Raw genomic sequence first — 13,423 nt, 5'->3', positions numbered from 1 at the left:
CATGGAGAAGGAGGCTAGAGGGCAAGATCAAAGTAGCACGAAGGGAGGTTAGCCAACTAACGGAGTTGCAGAAAGGCGTGACAAAGAAGGTGCATAAGAAATACAGCAAGCTGTCCATACCTGAGGCCTTGGAAACTGCCAAGCAACGACTCACAGCCTTGGCCAGCCGCTTGAGAAGGTATACCAGAGAGATAGAAGGCAGGAGAATAAACCAGCTGTTCTCCACAGAACCAGCAAAGGTGTACTCTCAGTGGCAAGGGAACAATAAGAGAACAGCACCACCAAGGCTGGAGACGGAGCAATACTGGAAGAGCATATGGGAGAAGGATGCAACCCATAACGGCAATGCTCAGTGGCTAGTGGATCTGAGGGCAGACCATAGCGACCTCCCTGAACAGGGTCCAGTAACCATCACAGTGGCAGACATCCAAGAAAGGGTCTCCAGTATGAAGAGTTGGACAGCACCAGGGCCCGACATGGTTCACGCCTACTGGCTGAAGAAGCTGACTGCACTCCACGAGCGTCTGGCAGCACAAATGAACCAGCTGCTAGTTAACGAGAGACACCCGGAATGGCTAACCGAAGGTCGGACGGTCCTGATCCCCAAGGACCCCAAGAAGGGACCGGTCCCATCCAACTACCGACCAATAACCTGCCTCAGTACTACATGGAAGCTCCTGTCAGGCATCATATCGGCTAAGATGAACAGGCACATGGGTCAATACATGAGCGGGGCACAGAAAGGGATTGGCAAGAATACCAGAGACGCAAAACACCAGCTACTGGTAGACAGAACAGTCAGCCGAGACTGCAAGACCAGACTGACCAACCTGTGCACAGCCTGGATTGATTACAAGAAGGCCTATGACTCAATGCCCCACAGCTGGATACTGGAATGCCTAGAATTGTACAAGATCAACAGGACCCTAAGAGCCTTCATCAGGAACTCAATGGGGATGTGGCGTACAATACTAGAGGCCAACTCCAAGCCCATAGCACAAGTCACCATCAAGTGCGGGATCTACCAAGGAGATGCTCTGTCCCCACTGCTGTTCTGCATAGGCCTGAACCCCCTCAGTGAGATCATTAACAAGACTGGCTACGGATACCGACTACGAAACGGAGCAGTTGTCAGCCACCTCCTGTACATGGATGACATCAAGCTGTATGCCAAGAGTGAACGAGACATCGATTCACTGATACACACTACCAGGCTATACAGCAATGACATTGGAATGTCGTTCGGACTGGAGAAGTGTAGTCGGATGGTAACAAAGAGAGGGAAGGTAGTCAGAACTGAGGGGAGTGAACTACCAGAAGGCAACATTGCAGACATAGAGGACAGTTACAAGTACCTGGGGATCCCGCAGGCGAATGGGAACCATGAAGAGGCCGCTAGGAAAGCTGCAACCACCAAGTACCTGCAGAGGGTCAGGCAAGTCCTGAGGAGTCAGCTGAACGGTAAGAACAAGATCCGGGCCATCAACACCTACGCCCTGCCCGTGATCAGGTACCCTGCTGGGGTAATAGGCTGGCCAAAGGAGGAGATAGAAGCCACTGACATAAAGACAAGAAAGCTCCTGACCATGCATGGAGGGTTTCACCCCAAGTCCAGCACCCTGAGGCTGTACGCTAAGTGGAAGGAAGGGGGCCGGGGACTGGTGAGTGTCAGCACCACAGTCCAGGATGAGACAAGAAACATCCACGAATACATCACGAAGATGGCCCCAACTGACAGCGTGCTCAGTGAATACCTCAGGCAGCAGAAACCCAAGAAAGAGGAGGAAGGCGAGGAACCATCATGGAAGGACAGGCCCCTGCACGGTATGTACCACCGGCAGATAGAGGAGGTGGCTGATATCCAGAAATCCTACCAGTGGCTGGACAAAGCTGGACTGAAAGACAGCACGGAGGCACTAATCATGGCAGCACAAGAACAAGCACTGAGTACAAGATCCATAGAGGCTGGGGTCTATCACACCAGGCAAGACCCCAGGTGCAGGCTGTGTAAAGATGCCCCAGAGACAATCCAGCACATAACAGCAGGGTGCAAGATGCTAGCAGGCAAGGCATACATGGAACGCCATAACCAAGTGGCCGGCATAGTGTACAGGAACATCTGTGCCGAGTATAACCTGGAAGTCCCGAGGTCAAAATGGGAGATGCCCCCAAGGGTGATGGAGAATGACCGAGCTAAGATCCTGTGGGACTTCCAGATACAGAGGGACAAAATGGTGGTGGCTAACCAACCGGACATAGTGGTGGTAGGCAAACAGAAGAAGACGGCTGTAGTGATCGATGTAGCGGTTCCGAATGACAGCAATATCAGGAAGAAGGAACACGAGAAGCTGGAGAAATACCAAGGGCTCAGAGAAGAGCTCGAGAGGATGTGGAGGGTGAAGGTAACGGTGGTCCCCGTGGTAATCGGAGCACTAGGTGCGGTGACTCCCAAGTTAGGCGAGTGGCTCCAGCAGATCCCGGGAACAACATCGGAGATCTCTGTCCAGAAGAGCGCAGTCCTGGGAACAGCTAAGATACTGTGCAGGACCCTCAAGCTCCCAGGCCTCTGGTAGAGGACCCGAGCTTGAAGGATAAACCGCCCGCAGGGGCGAGATGGGTGTTATATGTGTATATATATATATGTATATGTGTATATATATATGTGTATATATATGTGCACATATGCACACATACATACATAAAGGCATATAAACCGACCATCTACATCTTATATACATAAAATACAGGATTACAGAAATGAAATGAATACTACAGAATGTACATAAGGTGCAGCTGCAGTCTGGCAGTGTGAGCAGTGTGACAGTTCAACTGTTCAGGAGGGAGATGGCGAGGGGAAAGAAACTGTTCCTATGTCAGGTGGTCCTGGTCTGCAGGCTTCTTTACCATCTGCCAGAGGGCAGCAGGTCAAAAGGTCTGTGCCCAGGGTGTGAGGGATCTGTGATGATTTTCCCTGCCCGTTTCCTGGTTCTTGAGAGGTGCAGGTCCTGGATGGAGAGCAGGGGGGCACCGATGACGTTTTCTGCTGCCCATACAGTCCGCTGCAGTCTGCTCCTGTCCTGTTTAGTGGCTGCACCATACCAGACTGTAATGGAGGAGCACACAACAGACTCAATGACCGCAGTGTAGAACTGGATTAGCAGCTCCTGTGGAAGACTGTAGTTCCCCAGTTGTCTCAGGAAGTACATCCTCTGCTGGGTCTTTTTGAGGATGGAGTTGATGTTGGTCTCCCACTTCAGGTCCTGGGAGATGGTGGTACCCAGGAACTTGAAGATCTCCACAGTCGACACCGGGCTGTCTGATATGGGGAGGGGGAGCAGTGTTGAGGGATGTCTCCTGAAGTCCACTGTCATCTCTACAGTCTTAAGCTTGTTCAGCTCCAGATTGTGCTGACTGCACCACAGTACCAGCCGATCAACTCCCCGCCGGTATGCAGACTCATCACCATCCTGAATGAGGCCAATGACGGTGGTGTCATCTGCAAACTTTAGGAGTTTAATGGCCGAGTTCTTTGAGGTGCAGTCATTGGTATAGAAGGAAAACAATAGTGGTGAGAGGACACATCCTTGAGGGGCACCAACACTGAGGGACACTGTTTCAGAGGTGATCCCCCCCAGCCTCACTTGCTGCTTCCTGTCTGTCAGGAAGCTGGTGATCCACTGACAGGTAGCTGGTGACACGCTGAGCTGGGAGAGTTTGGAGGAGAGGAGTTCAGGCACAATGGTATTAAAAGCCAAACTAAAGTCCACAAACAGGACCCTGGCATAAGTTCCTGGGCAGTCAAGATGTTGCAGGATGTAATACAGTCCCATGTTCACTGCATCATCCACCGGCCTTGTTTGCATGGTAGGCAAACTGCAGAGGGTCCAACTGGGGGCCATTACAGTCCTTCAGATGGGCTAACACCAGTCGTTCAAAGGATTTCATGACCACAGACGTGATGTGAACTGTCTCAGCAACAGCTGGACGTGCACATGGTTTGAAGTCATCGCCACAATACTAACAGGAGCATTTTGGGATATCAAATTATAAGAGACGACGAAAAATTAGACGCCTAATGTTCACACAGCACGTCAATTCAGGGGCTTTAAATAAAGTTTAGCATGAACTGTTTAAGAACGGACATTTCCATGCACACACTCACACTTTTGATGGGTTAAAGGTGACAGACTACTAGATAAACTAGCATAATTTCAAATGTAAGGATTGTTTTTAATACCTCTGGACCTCATGCTGTGCTTCCTCTGCAGGTCCTGGTGAGGTTCATGTACTCCTTGAGTAAAGGCTACAGGAAGATCACCTACCACAACTGGAGGCACGGATTCAACGTTGGACAGACCATGTTCACCCTGCTGATGGTCTCTCTCACACACACACACACACACACACACACACACACACACACACACACACACACACTCATCATCCCTCGGCCCCGCCCCTCTGCTCACCCCGTTCTTCTTCTTCTTTATTCTCTCAGTCAAGGTGATGAACATCCTTTCCTTCTTCTTCTCTCATCTCATTATTTTGCTCATTATCATGTGGAGCGTACTGTACACGTGGCCGTGCATGTTTGTGTGTTTGTGGCAGAGATAATGGAGTGTGCCTGAAGTGGTCGTTTATAAGAAAACCACTCAGAGTCATAGTTTATATTCATAGAGCGCAGACACATGCAATGATTCTGGGTGTGGATCGGTGTAAATCCCTGTGTATGCATGTCTGTGTGTGTGTGCCTGTGTGTGTGTGTGCATGTGCACACCTCCATGAATAAACATCCGCTCTGTGTGACTGACACTCTCAGACAGGTGATCTGAAGCGTTACTACACAGACCTGGAGTGCATGGCCATGGTAACCGCCGGCTTCTGTCACGATATCGACCACAGAGGAACCAACAACCTCTACCAGATGAAGTAAGAAGGCAGGGGTGGGGGTGTTTGGCATGCATGCTGCATATATGAGATGGGTGTAGCCACCAGTGGAGCATTTAGCTTGTTTTCCGTCATTTGCAAAACAAAGTTATATTAAAGAAGACTTAAAAACATCTTAGACTGTTTCCTGAGCTCAGAGAGCAGCCAAGCAGGAGTCTTATTTTCTCACAGAGGAGTCGCCCTCTGCTGGCCATTACAAAGAAACGATGTTTAGGGCTTAGAATTACATTCATCTTTTCTGTACAGTCTGTTGGCTCGATTTGATCAAATCAAACACTGATTTCTACTCGAGGCCCGGCACGAAGGCAGCTTTTACTGTTTGGTTTAAGAAGCAGATCTTCTGACAGGAGCATGTGCAGAAAATATGGCATTTATTAACAAATCTTATTGAAACATCAGCCACTAAAACTACAACCACAATTACAAAAAGTCAGGATGCTGTGACATAGAAAAAAAATCAAATGTTCAAATCAAACACTGTAAGAAAAACATGACAACGTCATTATGAATTTGATTCAGTTCAGTTTTATTTATACAGCGCCAAATCAAGGCGCTTTATATTGTAAGGTAGACCCTACAATAATACATACAGAGAAAAACTCAACAATCATATGACCCCCTATGAGCAAGCACTTTGGCTACAGTGGGAAGGAAAAAACTCCCTTTTAACAGAAAGATTTGGAGGTAGTGACATGTCTGTAAAAGTTGGACAGTTCATGAGTCTGTGATGGTCTGCGAGCCTGATAACTGCAGATAACGAGCCGGAAGCTCCCGTTCCTCTTCATGCGGATCCGTGTTTGGACGGGTCTGACCTGAGATCAGTTTTAAAGGAGCACGTTTCTCCATCGTAGTCACACGTGCCGTCTTCGCTCCATGATTGAGCTGTAGCCAAGCCACTCACAGATACTGGAAGTGTTCCTGATCTATCCTTATCAGCCTGCGCACAGAGATTCCTCCAGCTGTTGAGTATGTTGATGGTATGATGTTCTGTAGATGATTCACAGTGAGGAACATTATTCTGAAGCTGCTCCACAGGTTTTTGAAGGCTGGTGAAGCTGGTGATGGTCACCAGCAGACCCTAACATTGAAAAACACTGCACATATAAACTCACAGCTAAATCAAAGTTTGCCTGTTTAAGAACAAACACCACATGTGGCTACAACTTATCTGTGTCTTGGTGAGCAGGTGATACTGCTGCGACCCTCTGTACTTGCACATTGCTCATGTAAGGATGCCAAAGTGCAGGGGCAGCAGTGGGAACCCTGAATAGTGAGCAGGTGTCACCTTTGTGAGCGGCGTGTCCTGATTTGCTGAAGAGCATCGGTCACGTTCTTTGAAACTTTCTGGAAATCAGACCTTTGTTTACTCTGAGGAGCGTTTATCGACTCCGAGCGACAGTCGCTTGTCCCGTGAGCCGCCGAGCTGACCTTAGCTCTTTAAGTGAAGTCAACGTCACACACGGAGAATATCAATGAGTCGATATTGACGAGCTACGCCTCCAGCTGCTCTGCTCCTCCCGCTGATGGATGAGCTAATGAAAGCCACCATTAGCAGTGGACACAGGCAGCCAGGCCCACCCTGGGCTCAACATGCATGATTTATCACAGTCTAACCTCCCATTGCGTGCATGTGTGTGTGTGTGTGTGTGTGTGTGTGTGTGTGTGCGCAGGTCTGGTAATCCTCTGGCGAAGCTTCACGGCTCCTCCATCTTGGAAAGACACCATCTGGAGTTTGGAAAGACTTTGCTGAGAGATGAGGTATATACACACACATTAAATATGAAGATGTGAAGCTTTGTTTGTGTGCAGTGATGATTTGATTGCCATCACATCTTCAGCAGTGGGGCTGAGATGTTTGAGCGTTACCTCTGCTTCATCAGAGGAGGCGTCTTCGAGCTCCTCCGGTGGCAGAGTCTCAGGTGCAGGAACCTCAACCTTTGGATCCTTTCTTGTTGTTCAAAGTGTCTTTTTTTTGTTTGTCTTCTGCTTCAGGCGCTGAACATTTATCAGAATCTGAACCGCCGTCAGCACGACCTCGTCATCCACCTTATGGACATCGCCATCATCGCCACTGATCTGGCTCTGTACTTCAAGTCAGTACGCCAGCAGCATCATTCCACAGCGTTACCTTTGGAATGTGAAGGCTTCAGTAACCTGGCCTACAGCAGGGGGATAGTTACCTGATCCCTGCTGAATTAAAACAGTCTCTAATGTTTATGATTTCTCTTCCTCCTGAGTTGATGCCAGGGAGCTAAATTTTGGCTTTATCTGACATCAGCACCAAGCCTTCTATGATGTTCCCTGCAGATCTCAGACATACCTGTGGAACCGCCTGCCTTCAGATCATTAACTAGCTCCTCCCACCACCTTTCTCATGATCCTCACCCCATGAAGCGAAATCCTGCATGGAGCTTGGCTTCAGCTTCCCCCCGAGCTTCCTGTCTGCAGTCCTGCCCCGACGTCCTGTGAAACTGAGTAGACAGCTGTGCTTTGTTCACACAATGATCTGAGATCAGGAGTACCCGACTGATTGATTATAATCATCTAGTGCATGTGACACGGGTACAGAGCCTGTCTGTGGGAGCCAGAATTGCTTGGACCAAATTCTTATGAAAATCAGTTTATATAATGAATTTTCTGGGTTTTTGGTTGATGCTCTGTCGCTCTCATTTAAAATGAAACTACCATAAAAATTAGAGACTGATTATTTCTTTGTAAGTGAGCAAACGTCCACATTCAGCAGGGGACCACAGAATGACTTAATTCACTTTCTCCAGGCTTTGGAATAACTGCAATAACAGCGGAATGGTTCTTGTGAGCTGATTGGAATGTCTGTCTCTGTGCAGGAAGAGGACCATGTTCCAGAAGATTGTAGACCAGTCCAAGACCTACGAGAACTGGAACGACTGGACCAAATACATGATGCTGGAGACTACACGCAAAGAGATCGTCATGTATGCAGAAGCACACACACACACACTCAGGCAAGCAGGGAGACCCAGACACGCAGCTCTGACCCATCCATGTGCTGTGCTTGCAGGGCGATGATGATGACAGCCTGTGACCTGTCCGCCATCGCCAAACCGTGGGAGATCCAGAGTAAGGTAGGCCCCCGAGTGACCGTCTCAGTTCTGGTTGTAAAACGGGCCCTCTGCTGTAACCCGACACACACTCACACACACTCTGCGAGAGGCGAGCCATGATGAAGTAGACACAGAGAGACGTTTTGTCAGCGCTGCCATTTTTCCAGGCAGTGTTCGGCGTCGGTTCCAGACGGCCTCGTGCATCAAAAGCAACCTGCTGCTTCTCACTCGCTTGGCGCGCCTGGCAGGCTCAGCATTTCTGTAAAGTATGTAATATCAGCACGAACGGCTGTTTGACAGCGACGGCTTTTACCTTTATTTGTCTTTAGATTCTTCCTCCCACACACTTCACAGCAGCGCTGCGAAGCATCTGCTGACAGAAACCAGGACTAATAATGCATTTAGTTTCTGGGACAGTGGCTCCCAGCGGGGGTTTGGACCCCCCAGGACTCGCCCAACACCTCTGAGGAGTCGGGGAATGATTAACATCACAAGCAGGTGCAGTCGTGTTTACGCTGTCAGGCTCTCCTCCAGGTGATTTACTGCACGGATGAGCCGTATTAATTATTTAGATCAGCGAATCCAAACAAACACACTTTAATTGAAATATTCCTGCTCAGGTGGACGTGCAGGGGGCGGGGCCAAACTTTCTAAGTACTGCACCCAGTTAGGGCCACAGTCTAAAGACTAATCCTGGTTTCTGTGAGCATCAGTGATGGGGTCTGAATGAACTGCAGCAGTTTGATGTCTGTGACTTGGAGGAGCAGTAGAAGTGCATGCTGGGTAAAGGCCCATGTGGCATCTGCTCAAAACAGGTTCGATTCTTCTTTCACACTCTGAATGCAGCTCGTGTTGCGAAACGTGCTCGTGGGCAATGTTCATGTTCTGTGCAGCAGACCGAACCGATCCCATCAGAATCAGGGTCCAGATCTCAGAGGTCTCGGGATCAGCAGACGCTCTCTGGAATGTCCCTTTTTACCAAGCGTCTGACCTTTAGAGGGGAACATCCCGCTGATCCTGAGAGCCTTCTGCTATTTAAAAATCCTGTAACGGACAAAGTGAGAGCTGGCACTGAGGATGTTCCCAGTGTGTTCTGATGCTCCTTCATCATCTGAATCTATCCTCAGAGCTGAGCACCTGTCATACGGAAACATCGGTGACGATCGTGAGCAGACGCTCGATAGCCCGCTGTAATTTAACCCCGGTTACTCTCTTAGCCTGCTTTGTGATTTAAACAGATAATCCGGTGCAGATACACGGTGATGGACGTCTCTCGCTCAGATGTTTCACAGACAAAAGCTTCTTGATTCTCTGTGAGATTCTGCTGACATTTTTATGGCTGATAATTCCCACGTTTCACTCCGCTCTGCTTCCCACGCAGATTGTGTCTACAGGCTTTGCTCGCCTCGCTGCAATTGTTCCCCAAAACTGGCTCGATGACTAACTCGCTGCTGAATACTGAATTTCCATATTATTCATCATCGTTCCTCCATCTCACTGAGACACAGCCTGACACTGCAGCAGTCTGATTCAGATTTAGAGGCCGATGTGAAACACACAGGATCATTTCCTGCTCCATCAAATGTTTCCTCCTATCAGCTCCGTGGAAATCTGCAGCTGCTGTCCTTCCTCCAGTCCCAGCGTGTGTGTGTGTGTGTTCTCCTTCAAAGCAGCAGCTCTGACCTGACCTGTGCGGTTCCTCCTCCAGGTGGCGCTGTCTGTCGCTGCAGAGTTCTGGGAGCAGGGAGACTTGGAGAGGACGGTCCTCGAGCAGCAGCCTATCGTAAGAGCTCAGATGTTTGCAGCTTCTGCTGTACTCACTCTAACCTAACCACAGCCCACAGACATGGACACAGTCACAGACAGAAACAGCTGTGGGGTTTTTGTTGTTCCCTGTCAGAAATGTGAGGAAAAAATAATATTTAGAATAAAAGGAAAGAAGGTACGCGGTTCCTAAAATGTACGGCAAACATGGTGCCTGAAGGCTCCAGAGGAGGAATCGGATCTCCTCTCACATCAGGGCTTTGGACCTCCCCACCTTCACTCGATTGTTCTGGAGTTTAAAGTAAGACTCATTTGGATGAACAGTGAAACGTTCCAAACACATTTCCACTCAGTTATTTCCATGTGTTTATTCTGAAGTTGGAGGTGGGGAGGACTTGGTGGGTGGACCGAATCCACGGGGTTTCATTAGTGATGGGGAGCAAATATGAAAGGACAGACTGGCGTCCCTGTGGCGCTGCTGAGCGGGTGGTGCTGAGCCATCGTGTGGAGCGTTGATACAGAGAGAGCTGTGACTGTGTCTGACCAAATCCTTTCCGACCTTCCTGTTCTCCCCTGCCTTGCTCTCTCGTGCCCTTCAGACACCTGAAGCACCGCCCTCCACGCTTACCTGGCGGTGCTCTGAGTTAATCTTAAGCGGTGTCAGCAGGGAGAGCTTCCTGTGCCACAGAGGTCATGTGACTCACTGTGGTCTGACAGGACTCTGCAGAGGCTTTTCCAGCAGCCATCGTGACCTTTTCAGGGCTCGCCTCAGCATTTCCCCGAAAGATGACGCTTGAATGTAGCAGCTTCTGTTTTAAAGGTGATGCCTGTCTGAAAGAAGCTTGCATCATTTCATGTTTGTATAATTAGCCCTGTATTAAATGTATTTTTAAATACTAAGCATCCAAGACCTTGGTCTCCAGTTCAGCCCACAGTCAGGGCTTTGTGCATGGTTTGAGGACTGTGCAGTAACTCGGCAGTCATTAAAGAGGAAAACGTGACGAGCTGACCACTGAGAGTTCAGCAGGTGGATAAACATCATTTGCAGAAGCAGAGCTGGACACTGTAGGAGTCTCACAGGTGTTTGAGGCCACAGTGATGATGAGGCCATCAGCTCTCTCTCTCTCTCTCCTTCAGCCCATGATGGACAGGAACAAAGCGGACGAACTTCCGAAGCTGCAGTGTGGCTTCATCGACTTTGTCTGCGCCTTTGTGTACAAGGTGAGAGCTCACCCACTCAGACACCCACAGCTGCTGCTTCCACTCAGATAAACATCTGCAAGTGTGGAGCAGCAGCATATGGCCCATGAGCCGCTCTGGCTCTCTGTGTCATTTAAGAAGCGTTAGCGGTTTGGATTGAGCAACGCTGATGCGTCTGATTTGTGTCGCCCCAGGAGTTCAGTCGCTTCCACGTGGAGATCACCCCGATGCTGGAGCGACTGATGAACAACAGGAAGGAGTGGAATGCCCTGAAGGAGGAGCACGATGCCAAGGTCGCTGCCATCGAGGCGGCTAAGAAAGCCAAGGAGGAGGAGGCTGAGAAAGCTGCGGCAGCCAGACAAGGTAGGAGGCGGTCAGGCGTCACAGCTTTCCAAACTCTGACTGAACACTGAACTTCTCTCCTTTCCTTCCTGCTGCAGCGAGCGCGGCCCAGTCTCAGTCAAAGACGTGCATTCTCAGCTAGAGCTGCTCGCGGTATCCCGCCGGGCTGGCTCGACATGCCGCACCTGAGGAACCCACTTCGCTGGGAGGTCGTTTCCTGCTTTGGACACTTGTTTCCTGCAGCTGCCGCTTCATAAATGTCCTTGGTCTGCTGTAAAATATGTCTCATTCGCTCTTCTGTGCTTCATGTTGCATTCATTTGTTTGTGGGAATCACAGTTTTTTACATTTACCATCGGTTTAGTGCAGGATCACAGTGCAAGGCCCTTAAGCTGAGCCCAACATCGCAGGATGCTCTTGAAGACTGCGACAACAATATTTCCAGCCTGTGAATCAAATGTCAGAAACCATTTCTGTATTATTTTGCTTTGACAATGTGTCCCGGGTCATGTGCACACTGTCAGAGAGTCACAATAAGAACTCTGTGATTCATTAGAAGGCTGTAAAATAGAAGCTGCTGCCTTTTCTTTGCATCATTTCCTGTAGCTGACGTAGTGATGGGAGCCTTTCAGTCGTCCCTCACTCACCTGTGTCGCATTCATGTTCAGGATGTAACATGCATCACTTCTGTGTCTGCGCACTGACTGCTCACACACACACACACAACACACACACACACCAAAGACGCTCACTTTGTAATGAAGAAAAGAGAAACAGCTTGTTTGCAGACATTAGTAAAGATTTCTGACTATTTCCCTACTGAATGACAGCTGTGTCAGCGTGTGTGTGCATGTGTGTGTGTTTCAGTGTGTGTGTGTAGATGAGTTTGTACTAGAAAGTATCTGTCGGATGTCTGCCTGCTCACTAGTTTCTTTCTTGGGCCTCGAGCACACTTTCTTTTCATTTCCAGGAGAATCAGTGGAAATGTTTTACATCGTTTCAAGCTTAAAGGATTGTGACCTAACAAGCATCTGACTAACATACGTCGGCCACAAAATCCGACATCCTGCTGCTTTTATGCATCAGTTTGAAGCCAGCCTCAACAACAGAGGATCAAACTGTTTTAGAGGGCTGGGAAGAATTTAGCAAAGAGATTTACAAATGCTTCAAACCCGGTTTATTCTCCACCACAAGAAGTTTTCAGATGTTTGTTGGTGAAATACTCCACTAAATCCCATCCCTTATTGCGTAACGACATTTTTCCTCACTATTATAGAGAATCTTTGGGTAAAATGTATTTTACCTGCAAACTCAATTCAGTGTAATTTAAATAGCACCACATCACAAAAACAGTCGCGTCAGGATATTTATATTGTAAAAGTAAAGAGGTACAGAGAAACCCAATCATTCAGACAACCCTGTATCTGTGAGCAGCTGGTGATCTTGGAGAGGAAAAAGTCCCTTTTAACAGGAAGAAACCTCCAGCAGGACCAGGTTCAGGGAGGGACGGCCATCTGCTGTGACTGGGTGGAGGTATGGCAGACAGGACAGGGACGCGCTGTGTTCTACATCATACCTATCCGTGGATACTACAGCAGCGATGTACTTTCACAGTAATGGCCTCAGCTGCTGTAAAGCTGAGAAATGATTTAACTGTCTGAGGTGTAGGAACATGCTCTCTCTGAGTAAGGATTGGATTTCAGATTCAACTACAACTAATCAGTGACGTTACAGCTGTGCACGTGAGAACTGTGCAGACTCTTAGGCCTCACATGAGGACGCTCACAGAGAGACTCCTACAAACAGCTGGAAAACCCGAGCTTCACTCACAGCACTCACCATTACAGAGGCAGGAAGTAGCTTCAAAACCAAGAAAAATCTGTTTTAAAACTGAACCATCTCAATAGGTGAGATGGTAGCAGGTAAAACCGCTATAACCAGTGTTGGGGAGTAACGGAATACATGTACTGGTGTTATGTACTAAAAATACAAAATATGAGTAACTGTATTCCATTACAGTTACCGTTTAAAAAGGTGATAATTAGAATACAGTTACTTTGTTGAAATAAATGGATTACACTGAGCCAG

At 48.6% G+C, this 13,423-nt stretch overlaps 1 protein-coding gene across 2 annotated transcripts in view; it reads left to right on the top strand.

Annotated features, from left to right (window-relative positions):
• pde6a (phosphodiesterase 6A, cGMP-specific, rod, alpha) overlaps positions 1-12,154 on the top strand; it is a 32,398-nt gene extending 20,244 nt beyond the window's left edge. For both annotated transcript variants that reach the window (XM_063492577.1, XM_063492585.1), the window contains exons 15-24: positions 4,269-4,376; positions 4,820-4,929; positions 6,618-6,705; positions 6,940-7,040; positions 7,794-7,901; positions 7,988-8,051; positions 9,739-9,813; positions 10,932-11,015; positions 11,189-11,357; positions 11,435-12,154. In XM_063492577.1, coding sequence (XP_063348647.1) covers positions 4,269-4,376; positions 4,820-4,929; positions 6,618-6,705; positions 6,940-7,040; positions 7,794-7,901; positions 7,988-8,051; positions 9,739-9,813; positions 10,932-11,015; positions 11,189-11,357; positions 11,435-11,478 — 951 coding nt within the window. In that variant the 3' untranslated portion in view covers positions 11,479-12,154. The remainder of the gene's footprint in view (positions 1-4,268; positions 4,377-4,819; positions 4,930-6,617; positions 6,706-6,939; positions 7,041-7,793; positions 7,902-7,987; positions 8,052-9,738; positions 9,814-10,931; positions 11,016-11,188; positions 11,358-11,434) is intronic.
• Positions 12,155-13,423: the final 1,269 nt, after the last annotated feature.

This window comes from Pelmatolapia mariae, linkage group LG2, assembly GCF_036321145.2.
Source record: "Pelmatolapia mariae isolate MD_Pm_ZW linkage group LG2, Pm_UMD_F_2, whole genome shotgun sequence".
Lineage (NCBI taxonomy): Eukaryota > Metazoa > Chordata > Actinopteri > Cichliformes > Cichlidae > Pelmatolapia > Pelmatolapia mariae.
The sequence above is the reverse complement of the archived record's forward strand: the minus strand, read 5'-3'. Positions and strand labels throughout refer to the sequence as shown.